The 13631-nt window shown below is 34.1% G+C and overlaps 1 protein-coding gene and 1 long non-coding RNA gene across 2 annotated transcripts; both read left to right on the top strand.

Annotated features, from left to right (window-relative positions):
* Positions 1-2933: 2933 nt before the first annotated feature.
* LOC122032647 lies at positions 2934-6367 on the top strand. The gene is made up of 4 exons (XR_006126181.1): positions 2934-3306; positions 3395-3509; positions 5634-5682; positions 6076-6367. It is a non-coding gene; the product is annotated as an uncharacterized LOC122032647 (long non-coding RNA).
* A 679-nt stretch (positions 6368-7046) lies between these two features.
* LOC122031140 (DCN1-like protein 4) lies at positions 7047-13264 on the top strand. The gene is made up of 10 exons (XM_042590233.1): positions 7047-7263; positions 8348-8432; positions 11107-11181; positions 11274-11310; positions 11402-11485; positions 12217-12277; positions 12371-12477; positions 12624-12689; positions 12818-12962; positions 13033-13264. Exons 1-9 carry the CDS (start codon positions 7182-7184, stop codon positions 12905-12907), a joined length of 687 nt encoding a protein of 228 aa, XP_042446167.1. The 5' UTR covers positions 7047-7181; the 3' UTR covers positions 12908-12962; positions 13033-13264.
* Positions 13265-13631: the final 367 nt, after the last annotated feature.

Here is a 13631-nt window from a genome sequence, read left to right as displayed (position 1 = left end):
CAGGAAGACCTGGTGGTCAGATTGACATCAAGGAGGTAATTTGGCATTCGATAAATGAAGGTAAGTCATTGAAGGAGAGTGACTATATGAGAACACGCCCTGGTTAAGGGGCAGTAGATGTCAATCCAATTTTGGTCCATTTCAAAAATCTAAATTACGACCCTAACTAGATCCTGGTCCGGAGGACAGGGTCTAAGTCATAAATTAATCAGATTATTATTATACCAACTGTATTTTGCAGGTTAGATATTGTCGTGTTGGACCAACCTAACTTGTAGGGTAAAAGGAGCAAAAAGGTTTCGGGTGAATAGTACCCTAGGCGCCTTCAAACATTGGAGGCACCTTCAGTATTGTTCATGGAAGACACTTTCGATGCTATGGAAGATGCCTTCTAATGGATAAAATTTAGACCTCGTCAGTGATAAGGAGCAGAGAAGTCTGGGATGAAGTTTTGCCTATAGAAGGCGCCTTCAAGGCTATGAAAGGTGCCTTCCACTCTCTTAATATGAGTGTCTCGACCAAGCATTCAACATCAACTCATATACACGCATTTACGCGTCCGATTGGCATTCTAATTGCTCCAGGTTCTTGCTGCTGCCCTTCTACGACTCTACTACGCCCGACTGCTGTCGAGAAGTCGTGCAAACACCGAGTTTGAGCCAATTGTCTGCAAAAGTGTTTGGTAACAATGCTTAAATTTATGTACTTAATTTCTGAAAATGGAAAGTATAGTTTGTTACACTCGTTCGATTCTCTTTTTACTCGATCCCCTCTTTCAGTGATTCCGGAAGAAGTTATTAGTGGATTACCCATTGATAGGTCCACAGGACTTGAGTCTTAGAGTAAGAGTTCTCAAAGACTTCAAATCAAGTAAAACCGAACTTATTCTTTTACTTTCTTTTTGTTTTCATGTTTTTTCGCTGCATACTTAGGTTTAAAATTGAAAAGAAAAAGTTTTCAAAATTACGTGATTCACCCTCCCTCCTCTCACATGCGTCTCGATCCAACAAGAAGGAATGCCACACTCATCTTGTGAGAAGTTCAGGTTAATAGTATCTTTAATGTAAGTTTTTAAAAAGGTTTGAAAAATTAAAAAAGCTCAAAAAAAAAAAAAAAAAAAAAAAAAAAAAAAAACACTTTGATGTGTGGAGATGAATTTTGAGGGGTTTAGTTAAGTTTTATTTTTTAAACATACTTTTTCCTATTGGAGATGGAGTCATTAAATATTGAAAAAATAATATTACATGTTTAAATTTTTAAACAATTAAAATGTTTTGTTTAATGGTTAAAGTTATACTCATTTCTTTTGAAAACAAATATATTTGATAAGTTAAAAAAATACAAATGTCTATAATTAAATTAAAATTGATGTTAATTAAATATTAAATAAAAATTATAAATTAAATTAAATTAAAAATTATAATTTAATTAATTTATTAATTAAAAACTATAAATAAATTAGATTAAAGATCAAAATTAATTGAAATATTAAGTAAAAATTATTTAGAGATATTAAATAAAAAATAATAAATAAGATATGTGATTTGTAATGTATAGGATAAAAAAAAAAGTTGTATAAAGGCTTTTAATTATGGAAAGAATAGTAAGTTTTTTTTTTAAATTTTTGATGTGATATTGATATGATATATTGAAAATTTTAAAAAAATTTATGGAAAAATTTAACTATTGAAGATACTCTAAGATGTACCACCTTTTTAATGTTGATGTTAAAAAATCAATGGCGTTTTCTAAGAGCATCTCCATTACAAGCTTTTACAAAGTTTATAAAATTTAAAATCTTAAAAAAAAAAAAAACTTGAATGAGTGTAGCGATGAGATTTGGGATTTTTTTTAGTTAAGAGTGAGTTTGATTTTTCAAATCTATTTTTTTTCTCTTTAACATGGTGCGAATAAATGTTCCACCATTTAAAATAATTAAAAAAAATGAATTGTTTTAATTATTTTAGTCGTTGCTTTGCAACGGTGGATGAGCTTCAATCTGCAACATTAACTTGGGTGGATTTTAATTATTATAGTGTTACAGTTTATTAACAGTTGCTAATATATTTACATCAATATATTAATTTAATCTATTTTTTAAATTTTTACTATAAATAGGCACTTTTTATTTTTATTTTTTCATTTAAACTATCTTTGGTATTTCTCATCCAAACTGCTTATTTAATCCTACAATTCTTTTTATGTGAAATAGATAAAAATTCTAGTGGATCTTTTAGCATTTTTTTTAATATTAAATAAAAATTATAAATTAAATTAAAAATCATAAGTTAATTAATTTATTAGTTAAAAATTATAAATAAATTAAATTAAATATTATAATTAATTAAAATATTAAATGAAAATTATATAAAGATAATAAATAAAAATAATAAATAAAAGTTGTATGGAGGTTTTTTTAATTGTGGAGAGATTATAGATTTTTTTAAATTTTTGATGTGACATTAAATTCCATATTGGAAGCTAAAACAATTATTAAAAGATTTAATTATTGAAGATGTTCTAGATTCGAGCAACTCCCTTGATCCGAAGAGACTTTCCCCTATATTCAATTTCAGGGGAAAGCACATGCTAGATGTTAAAGGTTATCATGATTGGGTGCATCGTAATGACATCGACGAGGTCGGATTCCGACAACTCCAAATCACGTAGCAACGGTGTATTTTTTGTCAAGTACAGATGAGGTTGATTTAACTGGGCATATTAAACCAGTCTAGATAATAGGCTCAATAAGAATCGGGCCGGGCCGGATATCGGTTTAGTTTAAGCTAGTCTAAGGATATCGTGCCTGGCCGTCCGATTTAAGTCCATTAAATTTATTTTTTAAAATATTAAAATATTTAAATGATTTTTTAATTGCTATAAAAATTAATAAAAAACTAAAAAATAATATTAACTCAATTCTGCATCGGCATTACAGTTCGCTAAACCTCTATCGGCGGATAACTGCGGATGGACGAAGGTCACCTTCGTGATTTTATCTAGCTTCTTGCAAGTGTCATTCCCCTCCTCGTGATTTGTGTCGGTAGTCCTTATTGGCAGCGATGAGTGAGTCGGAAGTGAGCACATCGACTATTGGCTTCCGTTCTCGTGATTCCGACGAGCAGCGCCACCGCCTCTACCGCCCCTGACAGTAGGCGTGCTCGCCTCTCTTACCTTCCTGTTGCTGACCGAAGCCAAAGCCTTCCTCTCTTCTAAGTTGCAGGAAGCGGCAACGACTTGTTGCTAGATATATCGTGAGCCGAGAGTCCCTTCCTCTTCTTCAATTGAGCAACAACTTGGCATACGGTGAGAAATCAGCAGTTGGTGTTTCCCTTTCCCCCTTTTCATTGTCTTGGTTTATTCCTAAAACCCTTGTTTGCTTGATTTGAGGAAGTTGCTGCAGGAGGAATTAATCGGCTGCACATCAACGATCCTTCGTTCGAGATAAGATCTGCCTACTTTCTTGGACGACATTTGTGTTTAGCTTGGGCTGTAGGGGATCAATCAAGGTATTAGCGACCTTTTGGGTTTTCTATTGAAAAGATAGGATCATCATGAAAGGTTCTTGTCCTCAAATCGGCTATTGCCTTTGAAGATGCTGTGTGGGAAATGCTCAATGAGGATGATGTGAAAGTGTTTTTATTTATTTGGGCGACTAAAAAAATAAGAAGGGGAGTTTTGCATTGGAATCTGAGAGAAGTTGTAAGGAGATGAAGGTCTGGCGTTCATTCTGTTTAGCATAAAGAAACCCCAAATGCTAAAAGTTAAGTCTCCACCTTGAGTTTAGAGGGTCCAGGAATGGGTGACCACTTTATCATTCACTTATCCTTTACTTAGTTGTTTTCTCATTAAATTGGGCTTTCGTTCCGGTCTGGAACCGAGACCTCGACATGGGTCAAGATTTTAAACCTTGATTTTATCTGTCTTTTTATAATTTAGTTACTTTGCATGTTAGAGTTCTTAAATATTTTCGGTGTTCTGGAGGCACCCGTTTGATCTCTTTCTCTTCGAGTAGCATAAGATCTGACATATTTGTTGTTTTATATACCAAGTGAAACTAGGCCGGCTGTGCAATGTGGATTTGATGCACCTGATTTCCTGCTTTACAGCGTGAATGTAAAGCCAATATCACACCAAAGATTTATCTAATAACAAATTAATTTTTTTTATCCCAAATTTGCCTTGCCTATCATTCCTCATGGGTTGGTATTGGGAAAGGATTCTGGACCTTGGGAGTAAACTGTACAAAATGATGATCTTATATACATGAGTCAACTAAATGGAATCACTGATTGAGGGGTGGACATGGGAACGAGTCATTGCCCAATTATAAAGATTCATTCCCTTATTTGTATTTTCATTCATGTAATCCAAACATTAACAATAACAATCATTGATTTTCATTCTCATTTCCCACTCTTATTCCCCTAAACCAAACGCCGCCTTAGTTTTTCAGCCAGAAACAAGTTACCTGCCATCTAACTTTAAGATTGTCTAGCTAAATCACTATACCATAAGATAACATGAAAGAAACAAAGACCAAAACAACTACAACAAATCGCACATACAATTAACTACACACTGCCATAGAGGAAAGTCTACAGGAGCAAACATTACCTCTTCCCTTCAACATCAACACCATGAACTAGAAATTCATCTGTATATTTGGCAAGGAACTCCAATGTTTCCTTGTCAACAGAAACATCACTGAACTTCTGCCACCTGAACTCCAATGTATAATTATGCTGCATATGTACTATTCGTGTCCGTTTCCAAGCTGCTTCCATGTTTTTTAAGAAGTTTATTAATGAAGTTGTTCCTTCATTTCGTTTGTTGAATAGTGAATATAAGCTATCTCTATTTGAATTAATAATTCAGGGTGTATATCTTGTAGACAATGCATTGTAGCAAATGTTGCCTGACATCTGAATTTTACAATCTGACACTTCTTTTACAAAATAATGATTATATATGGGTTTGCATTCTCTCGTGTTAGATTATGACAAAGAAGTTTAGCACACATGTATTCCAATTTTTTCCTTGAAATTTCAATGTAGATATTTTTTTATCTTAAGCTTCACAATTTATTCATTGTTTATTTGAAATGTTAACCATTCAGACGTCATAAATTATAGGTTTTCTTGGATTTTACCTTGTCTTTCTTTCTAATCATGAACGTTTCATTTCATATTAATCATTAAGAGGCATTAATAGCTAAGGTATTTTCTAAATTTTGGTGGGCTTGCCTAAAAAATGTATGCATTTGTTTAATAAGATATGCTCAGTATCTGATAAAGTGATTGAGAAAATCCTTTCAAATTCTTATGCCCATTAACCCATGATCGTCATGTTGTTTTGTTCTTTGCTTTCTACTAATTCTTATTTTCCTGTTCAAGGAACAACTACTTGGCGACTCAAATTATTTTGTATTGATTTCTAGTTTGAGTTGTCTTCGATCTGGTTGCGCCACGCCCTTGTTTTTTTGGACAATTCTACAATGAGCAACAACATTATTCTGTGATTTATATATTACCTTGGTTTTGGTTCCTTGTTTTGGTGAAATTCCATGTATAACTGATTTGAGAAACGTAATTTGGAATGCAATCTGATATTTAGTGTTTGTATTGTTGTAGGCTTGGAATTGATGAAGATCTTGTGATCTTACTCGGCAGTTATTCACCTGTATGCATTGTTTGTCTTTTTTAAAATTTTTTAATGATGATAATTTTACTGAAAATTTATTTGATTCTCTCAGACTTCATATTTTTATTTTTACATATTTTCTTGTAGTTAAAAATTAGTAAGCGGAGTCTGCTCTTTCAACTATCATCATCATCATCATAATTTAAAAAAAAGGAATTTCTGCATAGTGAAAATTGAAGTTTCCTATAATATGCAATCATGTTCTGGTTTAGTTCAAAATTTGAGTCTCAAGTTGTATCTATGATATAAAATCATGCATGCACGCTGCAGTAAAATCAGGATAGTTACTCTTAGTTTGTTGAATTCTTCATGGCAAATCAACATTCCTTGTTAGTGTTTGTGCTCCTAATTGGAACGCATTGATGTCATTAGATTCCAGTTGTGCTGGTGGGGTGACCACAATGGCAAACCTGGACAAGATAAAAACAGCAGTTAAGGTCGTGCCCTGGGATATCTTTGGAGGTGGTCTCGCATACAAGGACGTTGTTGCTTGGCACAAGAAGCAATTGATGATTTTCCAATAGCCTTTCATGAGATTAAAAATTTCACATGATTTTTGGTCAGAAGTTTGTTCTTGTGGAGTTAATTTATGAGGATGTTAGCACTGTGTCATGCAATGTGATAGAACTTCCTAACAACTAAATCAACAATAATTTTTCATCAATCCAATGGTAGCTGCTCCCTAACTAACTGTCGTTTGTAGTTTATTTTGCTAATTTTTGGTAAAAAGAACTGTTTAGTTTATCTACTAACAATTTCTATCATCCATGCTAGTCATAGTTGCTGTATTTAGTTGCGTTGTATGTTCAACATCCTGTAATCAGACTACTCGAACAGTACGTTTTTATACATTCATTGTGGTGCATTTTCTATTTTAAAAGTTAAAAGCAAGTATCTATTTTTTTTAGAAAATTTGAACAAATTATATCTTTTGACTTTCGTTCTGTGGTCTTTCATAAATATTGGCATTGGCCCTCAAATTAGCACTTGAAATGTTGGGACAAGGGAGTAGTTTTGATACCTATTTTTAAATATTTTTAATTTTAAAATATTTTAGCTCATATATCAAATTAAATTTATGTGTAATTATGAAGGATTTTTTTTGGCAATAATATCATCGTAGCCATTTTTATTTTTTTAAAAAATAAAGATCAACATTATTTTAGTTTTTAAAATTATATTTTTGAATGTTTAATTTGAAAATATAAAACAGTTGTAATATATCGGCAAATATTTTTATTTTTCAATAACATATTCGTTGTAGATGATAAATTGATTAACCGACTTCGTAGCGTAACGTATCGTATCGGTCTCATACACCCATATATATCACACTCCCTCGTCGCATCTGGATTGTTGAAAGAAAGCAATCGAGGGAAACCTAATTCTCCCATTCCCGTCCGATTAGATTCGAATCGCCCCCAAAACCACGCCTTGTCGCTTCCTCCGTTCTCGGTTCGATCCCCCGTCGGAAGGGCATGAGGCGCTCCTCCACCCGGAAGTCTGGCTCCGCCGCCGCTGTGAACCCCTCCTCCGGCTCGTCCTATGCCTACCGCTCAGGTAAGTGGTGAAATGGCCATCCAGATCCATCCACGTCTCTCTTCGAAACTGGCTCAATCGGTGCTCTGGATTTCGAGTTTTTTTACAATTAATTACTCGGGAGTTTCCCTTGTGAGTTGGACTCCGTTGCGTATGTGAATTTGACCAGCCTTCTACTGTCAGGCGGTGACTATGCTCTGATTCTGATGTGTTTTTGAAGTAATTGAAAAAAATGGTATTTTTTTGTTGATATTTGGTGGTTTTGTCAATGTTGGTCCGGAGAAGCGGTGTTCTTCACATGTATACGGAGAGGAGACTTTTCCTATTAGGATGTAGCTGGGTTCTTCGACATGCATATTGAGAGGAAGCTTTTCTTTTGATGATGTTTGAGTATGTATACCAATAGACAAGATGATGCTACGTGGTGATTGTAAATCTTTTGGTGTTCACTACAGTAGTTATATCTTTTGGTGGACAGAATCCAAACCAATTGATTGATAGGGAAAAGATTTTAAAAACTTTTGAACTTGGGATTACAAACCTATTGAAATTGCTTTAACTACTATAGTCGGTAACATGTGATTGATACTTTTATTTAACAATGATTGCGTTGAAGAATTTCTTGGAGCAATTGATGTGTTCAGGATCATGTGTCCTTTGGTACTTTTAAAGTTCTGTATTTCTACCATTAATTTTTTACGTTGACATTCATCTTCTCTTGTCTTTTGTTGTTGAGACCTTCATGATGCATGTGTTATAATCTCCCATTATTCTTCTGTTCAAGTGAAACTTTTGAGTCTTTCTTAAAGTGGTGCATGCGTGAGCAAGCAACTATAGACCCGAAGACAACCTTTAATTCCATCAACTAAAGGGAGTTCAGATAAATTTGAGAATATAACCATGAAGGCTAAGAATATGTTTATAATTATTTAATATCAGTGAGATGGATGCTGATTTTTTCTTCTCATCAGAAATTGGTTTAGTTTCATTAAGTATTTCATTTTAAAAAATTATATTATCTGACTCCTTCATGCATTGTATCATTGTCCATAAAAATTTTTATTGGTATCTTTTATCCGAAGTTAAGTCGGTTCTTGTTGTTTAGCTTCTGGTAAAGCTGTTTCGAAGGAAGTGGAACGCATTGACAACCTATTTTATACATACGCAGATGCTTCGTCTGGCTTGATCGAGTAAGTATACATCAGTTCTACTATTTATGTCTGTAAGCTTATAGCATGACTGCATGATGCATGATACCTCTTACCTTCATTTAAAGTCGTCTTCGATATTTTTTGCAATATTGTCTTGTGGGTTTTATTTAGTTATTATTTGATGTTTGTGCAATACAGCAGCAGTGCATTGTCTGAACAGTTATGTGTAAGATCATTGGTGAAGGTGAAATTTCTGTTCTGTTTGTGCTGCTGCATATATCCAGTCTCCTTATCATATCTTAGTTATAAGTTTTTGCCATGTATTTGGTTAGTTCAGCAAACATTGGAATGGGATTTTGATTGGTATAGTTAAATATTGGATACTGCCAAGCTTGCAGAAATTTCAGTGAGAAATTTTAGTTTGTGGTGAGTTGACGATTCAAATTCAAATTTTCTGCTATTTTTCTTGCAATGCTTTTGGCATCCATTTGCTTTATAACTTTATCCATATTCAATGTGTTCTCAGTAAATTCATTGTAGTTGTTGTAGTGACAATTTAGCCGACCCCACCTAGTGGGATAAGGCTTGGTTGTTGTTGTTGTTGTTGTTGTTGTAGTAGTGATAATTTCTGTGCTAACCTTACATAGGGTGTAACAAGTGCATAAACATGACAAGAAAAGATCAAGATTTGCTAAACTGGATTACAGAATCAGGGTGATAAGATTTCTTTTTTTGTTCTGGTTCTGTGAGGCATACTGGTGTTGTATCCACTGCATTTACTTGTTAGTGTTAAGACTAGAAAATTTTCTGAAATTTTGTAGATGCCTTAAAAACCAGTATTTACATTGCTTAAGAATAAAATAATACCTCACATTCAATCATGAATCTGTAATAAATTTTTAAGTACAGTTGTTGACTTGTAATATTTCCCCCCTCAAGAATTGCCTAGTTTCTGCATAAAGCTAATATTACAACCAGGAAATAGTATGAAAGTTCAACTTGTACCAATCCCAAGTTGGATAGTAATTGGCCGACTCCAGCCTGATTTTTTCTGATCTATCAGGTGCATGTATGATCAAAACACTAATAATATTTTTACTTGGATAAAAATAAGAGAGAAAATGAAATGAAATAAAATGATCAGTTACTGGTATTTACTAGGAATTAATCTAGAGAAGTGGAAGGAATCAAATTCCATTTATTTCCTCTATTTAATTCCCCCCTAAATCAGACAATAAAATTTACACATCTTATAAACACAAATAACTGAATATTTTCTCCCTTTAATTCTAAATAAACAAGATACATGGAGTAGCATTTCATTTGAACTTATTTAACTTCCATTCTATTTCCTTCCCTCGAAGAAAACACAACACACTAAGGTGGCTTAAATTCTTCCCCGAGCTGTAAATCATCCTCAGGTGCTCCCACTCTAGGAAACGCAACTAAATAGATGATAAGGAAAAGGCCAATAAGCATCCAATCAGGTACAAATTGATAGAGATTGGAGGGTTCTTGTGGAAATTGACAGAGTGAAAGAAATGGCCAATAAGCATCCAATGGTCATTATTATGAAATACAAATTAGGTATCTTAGTTTTGGCTGGCATTTTTGCCAAATGTAGCTTCATATTGGCGAATTGGTGATGTATCACAGTGGATGAATAAGTAGAACCTCACACAGTAAAACAGAGGGATAAAAAACTTCCTCACTGGAAGATTAATTGAAATTTCATTAATTGCAAGATGATGATGACATTGACACTATTATAAACTACACTTTGACTTTGAAAACTAGCAAATAAGCAATTGGGAAAACACATATCCCCAATTAATTGACTGCCAATAAACAATTGCGAACTCAGCAATTAATTCACTATTCCAAATGAAACAAGCAGATTGGAAAATACAATATCCCTAATTAATTGACTACCAAAATAAAAGCTGACAAATTACCAAACAATATAAATCATTTTTCAACATTTGGAATTCTAAATTTGGCCAAATCAAATTGTTCTACATATTATTTCCCAACAATTGGAATTGAAAATTTGTCCAAGTCAAATCCTTCCATATCTGCATCGATTGGTTTAGTATAGACTGATCCATGTCCATTTCCCAATGGGCCAGATGACTTATTTTAAAAACATAAATTTATATAGCTAATTTATATGTGCTATTACGTGCCTATTTGGGACAATTTGGTCTGAGGCTTCACTTTAATGGTCCTCGGTAACCTTATTTATTCTATATGATGATGCTATGATGGCCTCATGCAACCTTATTGGAGCCATGGCGGGCATTTCTTCCATTGTGAACCAAATGCTTAATCCTGGTTTTTTCGGAAATCAAGGCTTTAGACTTATAGTTACATGGCAATTTCCATGATGAATTTTTATCTGCTTGGGTAGCCTACGACATTTGGCTACTACCCTGTGAAATTGTATTTGTTTTTTGCATTCATTTTCTGTAATAATATATTAATTAAAAATCCTAGGTGCCTTTGCCTAGCTCAATTTTCAGTCCCCTGTTTTTTTCACTCCTTGAAATTCAGCCTAAGACAGACTTAATTTTTAAATTAAGACAATTCAGTAAGATTACTCTAATGGCTTCCCATGTGTTAAGTTCAAAAATATACTAATATTAATCAATCTTGGCTTTCTTAATGGTTTCTTCTTGTCTTTGTGTTGCTGATAGTTGATTCTTGTCAACAGCCCTGAAGGCATTGAGTCTTTCTGTTCTGATCTGGAAGTGGATTGTACAGATGTCAGGATACTTATGCTGGCGTGGTATGAATTCCATTCTTAATATATCTTTAACATGTTGGTGTACTATCTTACCTTTGCTGTCTTATTTTGACAGTGAAACTCTCTCTTTGCAGGAAAATGAAAGCTGAGAAACAAGGATACTTCACTCTAGTATGTCTTTGAGAATCCAGATTCTTAATAAAAGTGCACTTAAATTTAGACTATTATTATTTCTTTTGTACACTGTTTGTGTTTGCAATAGGAAGAATGGCGTAGAGGATTAAAAGCACTACATGCTGATACTATAAGTAAACTGAAAAAGGCACTTCCGGAATTGGAAAAAGAGGTATAGTACTTAATGATAAATGTATGCACAGATACCTTCTTTTCAATAGATAAGATATATGAATTCGGCAATTAAGAATATGCAAATCAGTGAAGATACAGATTTGGATATGGATGTGTGTGATTGAAATCTTGAGTTGAGCTTTTTTGGTCCCTGGCTGGCTCAAGACGGTGCCAAAGATGTGCCTAAAGAGGAGAAGGGGAAGGGGAAGAGCTGGTATTGGTTCTAGATGTGTGCCAAAGGAGAAGGGGGTGCCAATGCTTGAGGAAGAGGAAGGAGAGTAGGAAGAACACTGATGTTAGAGAAAGAGGAAGAAGAGTAAGAAATGAATACATTGAGTGGAGGAACTTAGCAGGTGCCGGAGGAAGCTAGGGTTTCCCTTTTTTGCTGTGGAGAAGGGTTTGACACACATCATATCCAAAGTAGATGTCATTTCCTTTAAGTTTTTACTGTGAACCAATGTAAATGCAAATTTCTATAAGTGCTGACCATGAACCATGTTCTTACTCTTCTAAAACTGCATTTTTTTAAATGCAAGCTGGCCCTGGATTTTGACCAAAAATTGAAAGAATGACATTTTTTGTGGATTATGAAATAACAGGTAATTGTATTTTGAAATATGCTTTGACATTCAGATGTACAGATCCATATATAACTCTGAGGGGAAACTGAAATAGACTGAGAAGAGCAGTTTGACTACTTGCTTATGATGTGCCATACACATTTTACAGGTGGCAAGACCATCAAATTTCTTAGTTTTCTTCTCGTATTCATTCCGCTATTGCTTGACAGGTAGTTCAATTCCAAACCTTTGGTTGTACAAATTTGCTTTGTAATATTATAGTTCACTGACATCCTTGACTTTTTATGTTTATGTATTATCAGAAGATAAACAAAAGTCGATTGACATTGAAAGTGCTTGTCAACTGCTTGAACTTGTACTAGGCTCACAATACCGACTTCAAGTTGACAAACTTGTTGAATACCTTAAAGTAATGCTTTCACGTATTTTGCTCTTTTGTTAAGACCATTGTTTATTGCTGATCAGTATTTTTGCTAATCTTACCAACAATATTCCCCGTGTTAATATATATTCTATCTCAATTACTAATGTGATGTCGAATCTGCTAAACTCCAGTCCCAACGTGATTACAAGGTTATAAACATGGACCAATGGACAAGCTTTCTTAGATTCTGTAATGAGGTAAACTTTCAGGACATTGTGCTGAGTTATTTTATATTTTATCACTAGAACATAAGATGTAATCTCTTTTTGCTTCTACACTGGTTTCTAAGATGTAATGGGAACACTTGACATTCGTTTTGTCATAGATAAACTTCCCATCTCTTGACAACTACGATGAGGAGCTTGCATGGCCCTTAATTTTAGACAATTTTGTTGAGTGGATGAAGGGAAAGTGACCTTAAGGTTTTAAGGTGGAGCAGATGCGGCCCTCATACTTGGAGCTTGTTCAAGGTCTATTCTTACTTCTTTTGTACAGTGCGTCTGACTAGAGTTAAACGATTAATTTTCATATGAACTGCAGGGGACATTTGTGTTGATGCCTAAACCAGGAAATACATTTGCTTCTTGGCTATCACGCAGAAATCTGAGCGACCATGAACACCATTTCTCGATAAAGAAACACCATTGTTCTTAATTAGGCATCCTTGTTGGTTTTATCTTTTGCCTCCTTGTATTTGATTTGCAATAAAGATGCTGAAGACATTTCAACTCTATATCCAATACACTGAATATATATTATCGAATTTCTTGTACTAAATTAAATGCTAGAATTCTATAACTAATTGTGTAAGGTCGAATTTTCATGAATCTTGATCTGTAAATCATGCTTTAACTAAACCATGCATTCGTCTGTATGGTAGTAATATTTTCTTGTTTTTAATGAAGTGTGCGCGCGCACACAGAGAATTGTTAGCCTATGGGCCTATTGCTGTGGAATGTTACGGACTTGCTCATGTGGCATATCCCTGTCGTTATCATTATTATTTTTTCCCCACTTTTCCTCGTCTCACGATTCTCCTCGCCAAAGTCCTTCGTTGCACCCTCACCAACCCTCCCTTGTCGCACCTTGCCCTTTCTCGTTTTGACACCTTCCCTCTTTAGTGACGCTGCCAACGACGC

The sequence above is a fragment of the Zingiber officinale genome, chromosome 11A (genome assembly GCF_018446385.1).
Source record: "Zingiber officinale cultivar Zhangliang chromosome 11A, Zo_v1.1, whole genome shotgun sequence".
Classification (NCBI taxonomy): Eukaryota; Viridiplantae; Streptophyta; class Magnoliopsida; order Zingiberales; family Zingiberaceae; genus Zingiber; species Zingiber officinale.
This window is presented reverse-complemented; position numbering and strand designations above follow the sequence as displayed.

Excerpts from the sequence above, each read along its gene's own strand:
- LOC122031140 (XM_042590233.1), top strand. The coding sequence starts at position 7,182 with ATGAGGCGCTCCTCCACCCGGAAGTCTGGCTCCGCCGCCGCTGTGAAC. Across the intron at positions 11,182-11,273 it reads AGGATACTTATGCTGGCGTG|GAAAATGAAAGCTGAGAAAC; the intron begins GTATGAATTCCA and ends CTCTCTTTGCAG. Across the intron at positions 11,311-11,401 it reads AACAAGGATACTTCACTCTA|GAAGAATGGCGTAGAGGATT; the intron begins GTATGTCTTTGA and ends TGTTTGCAATAG.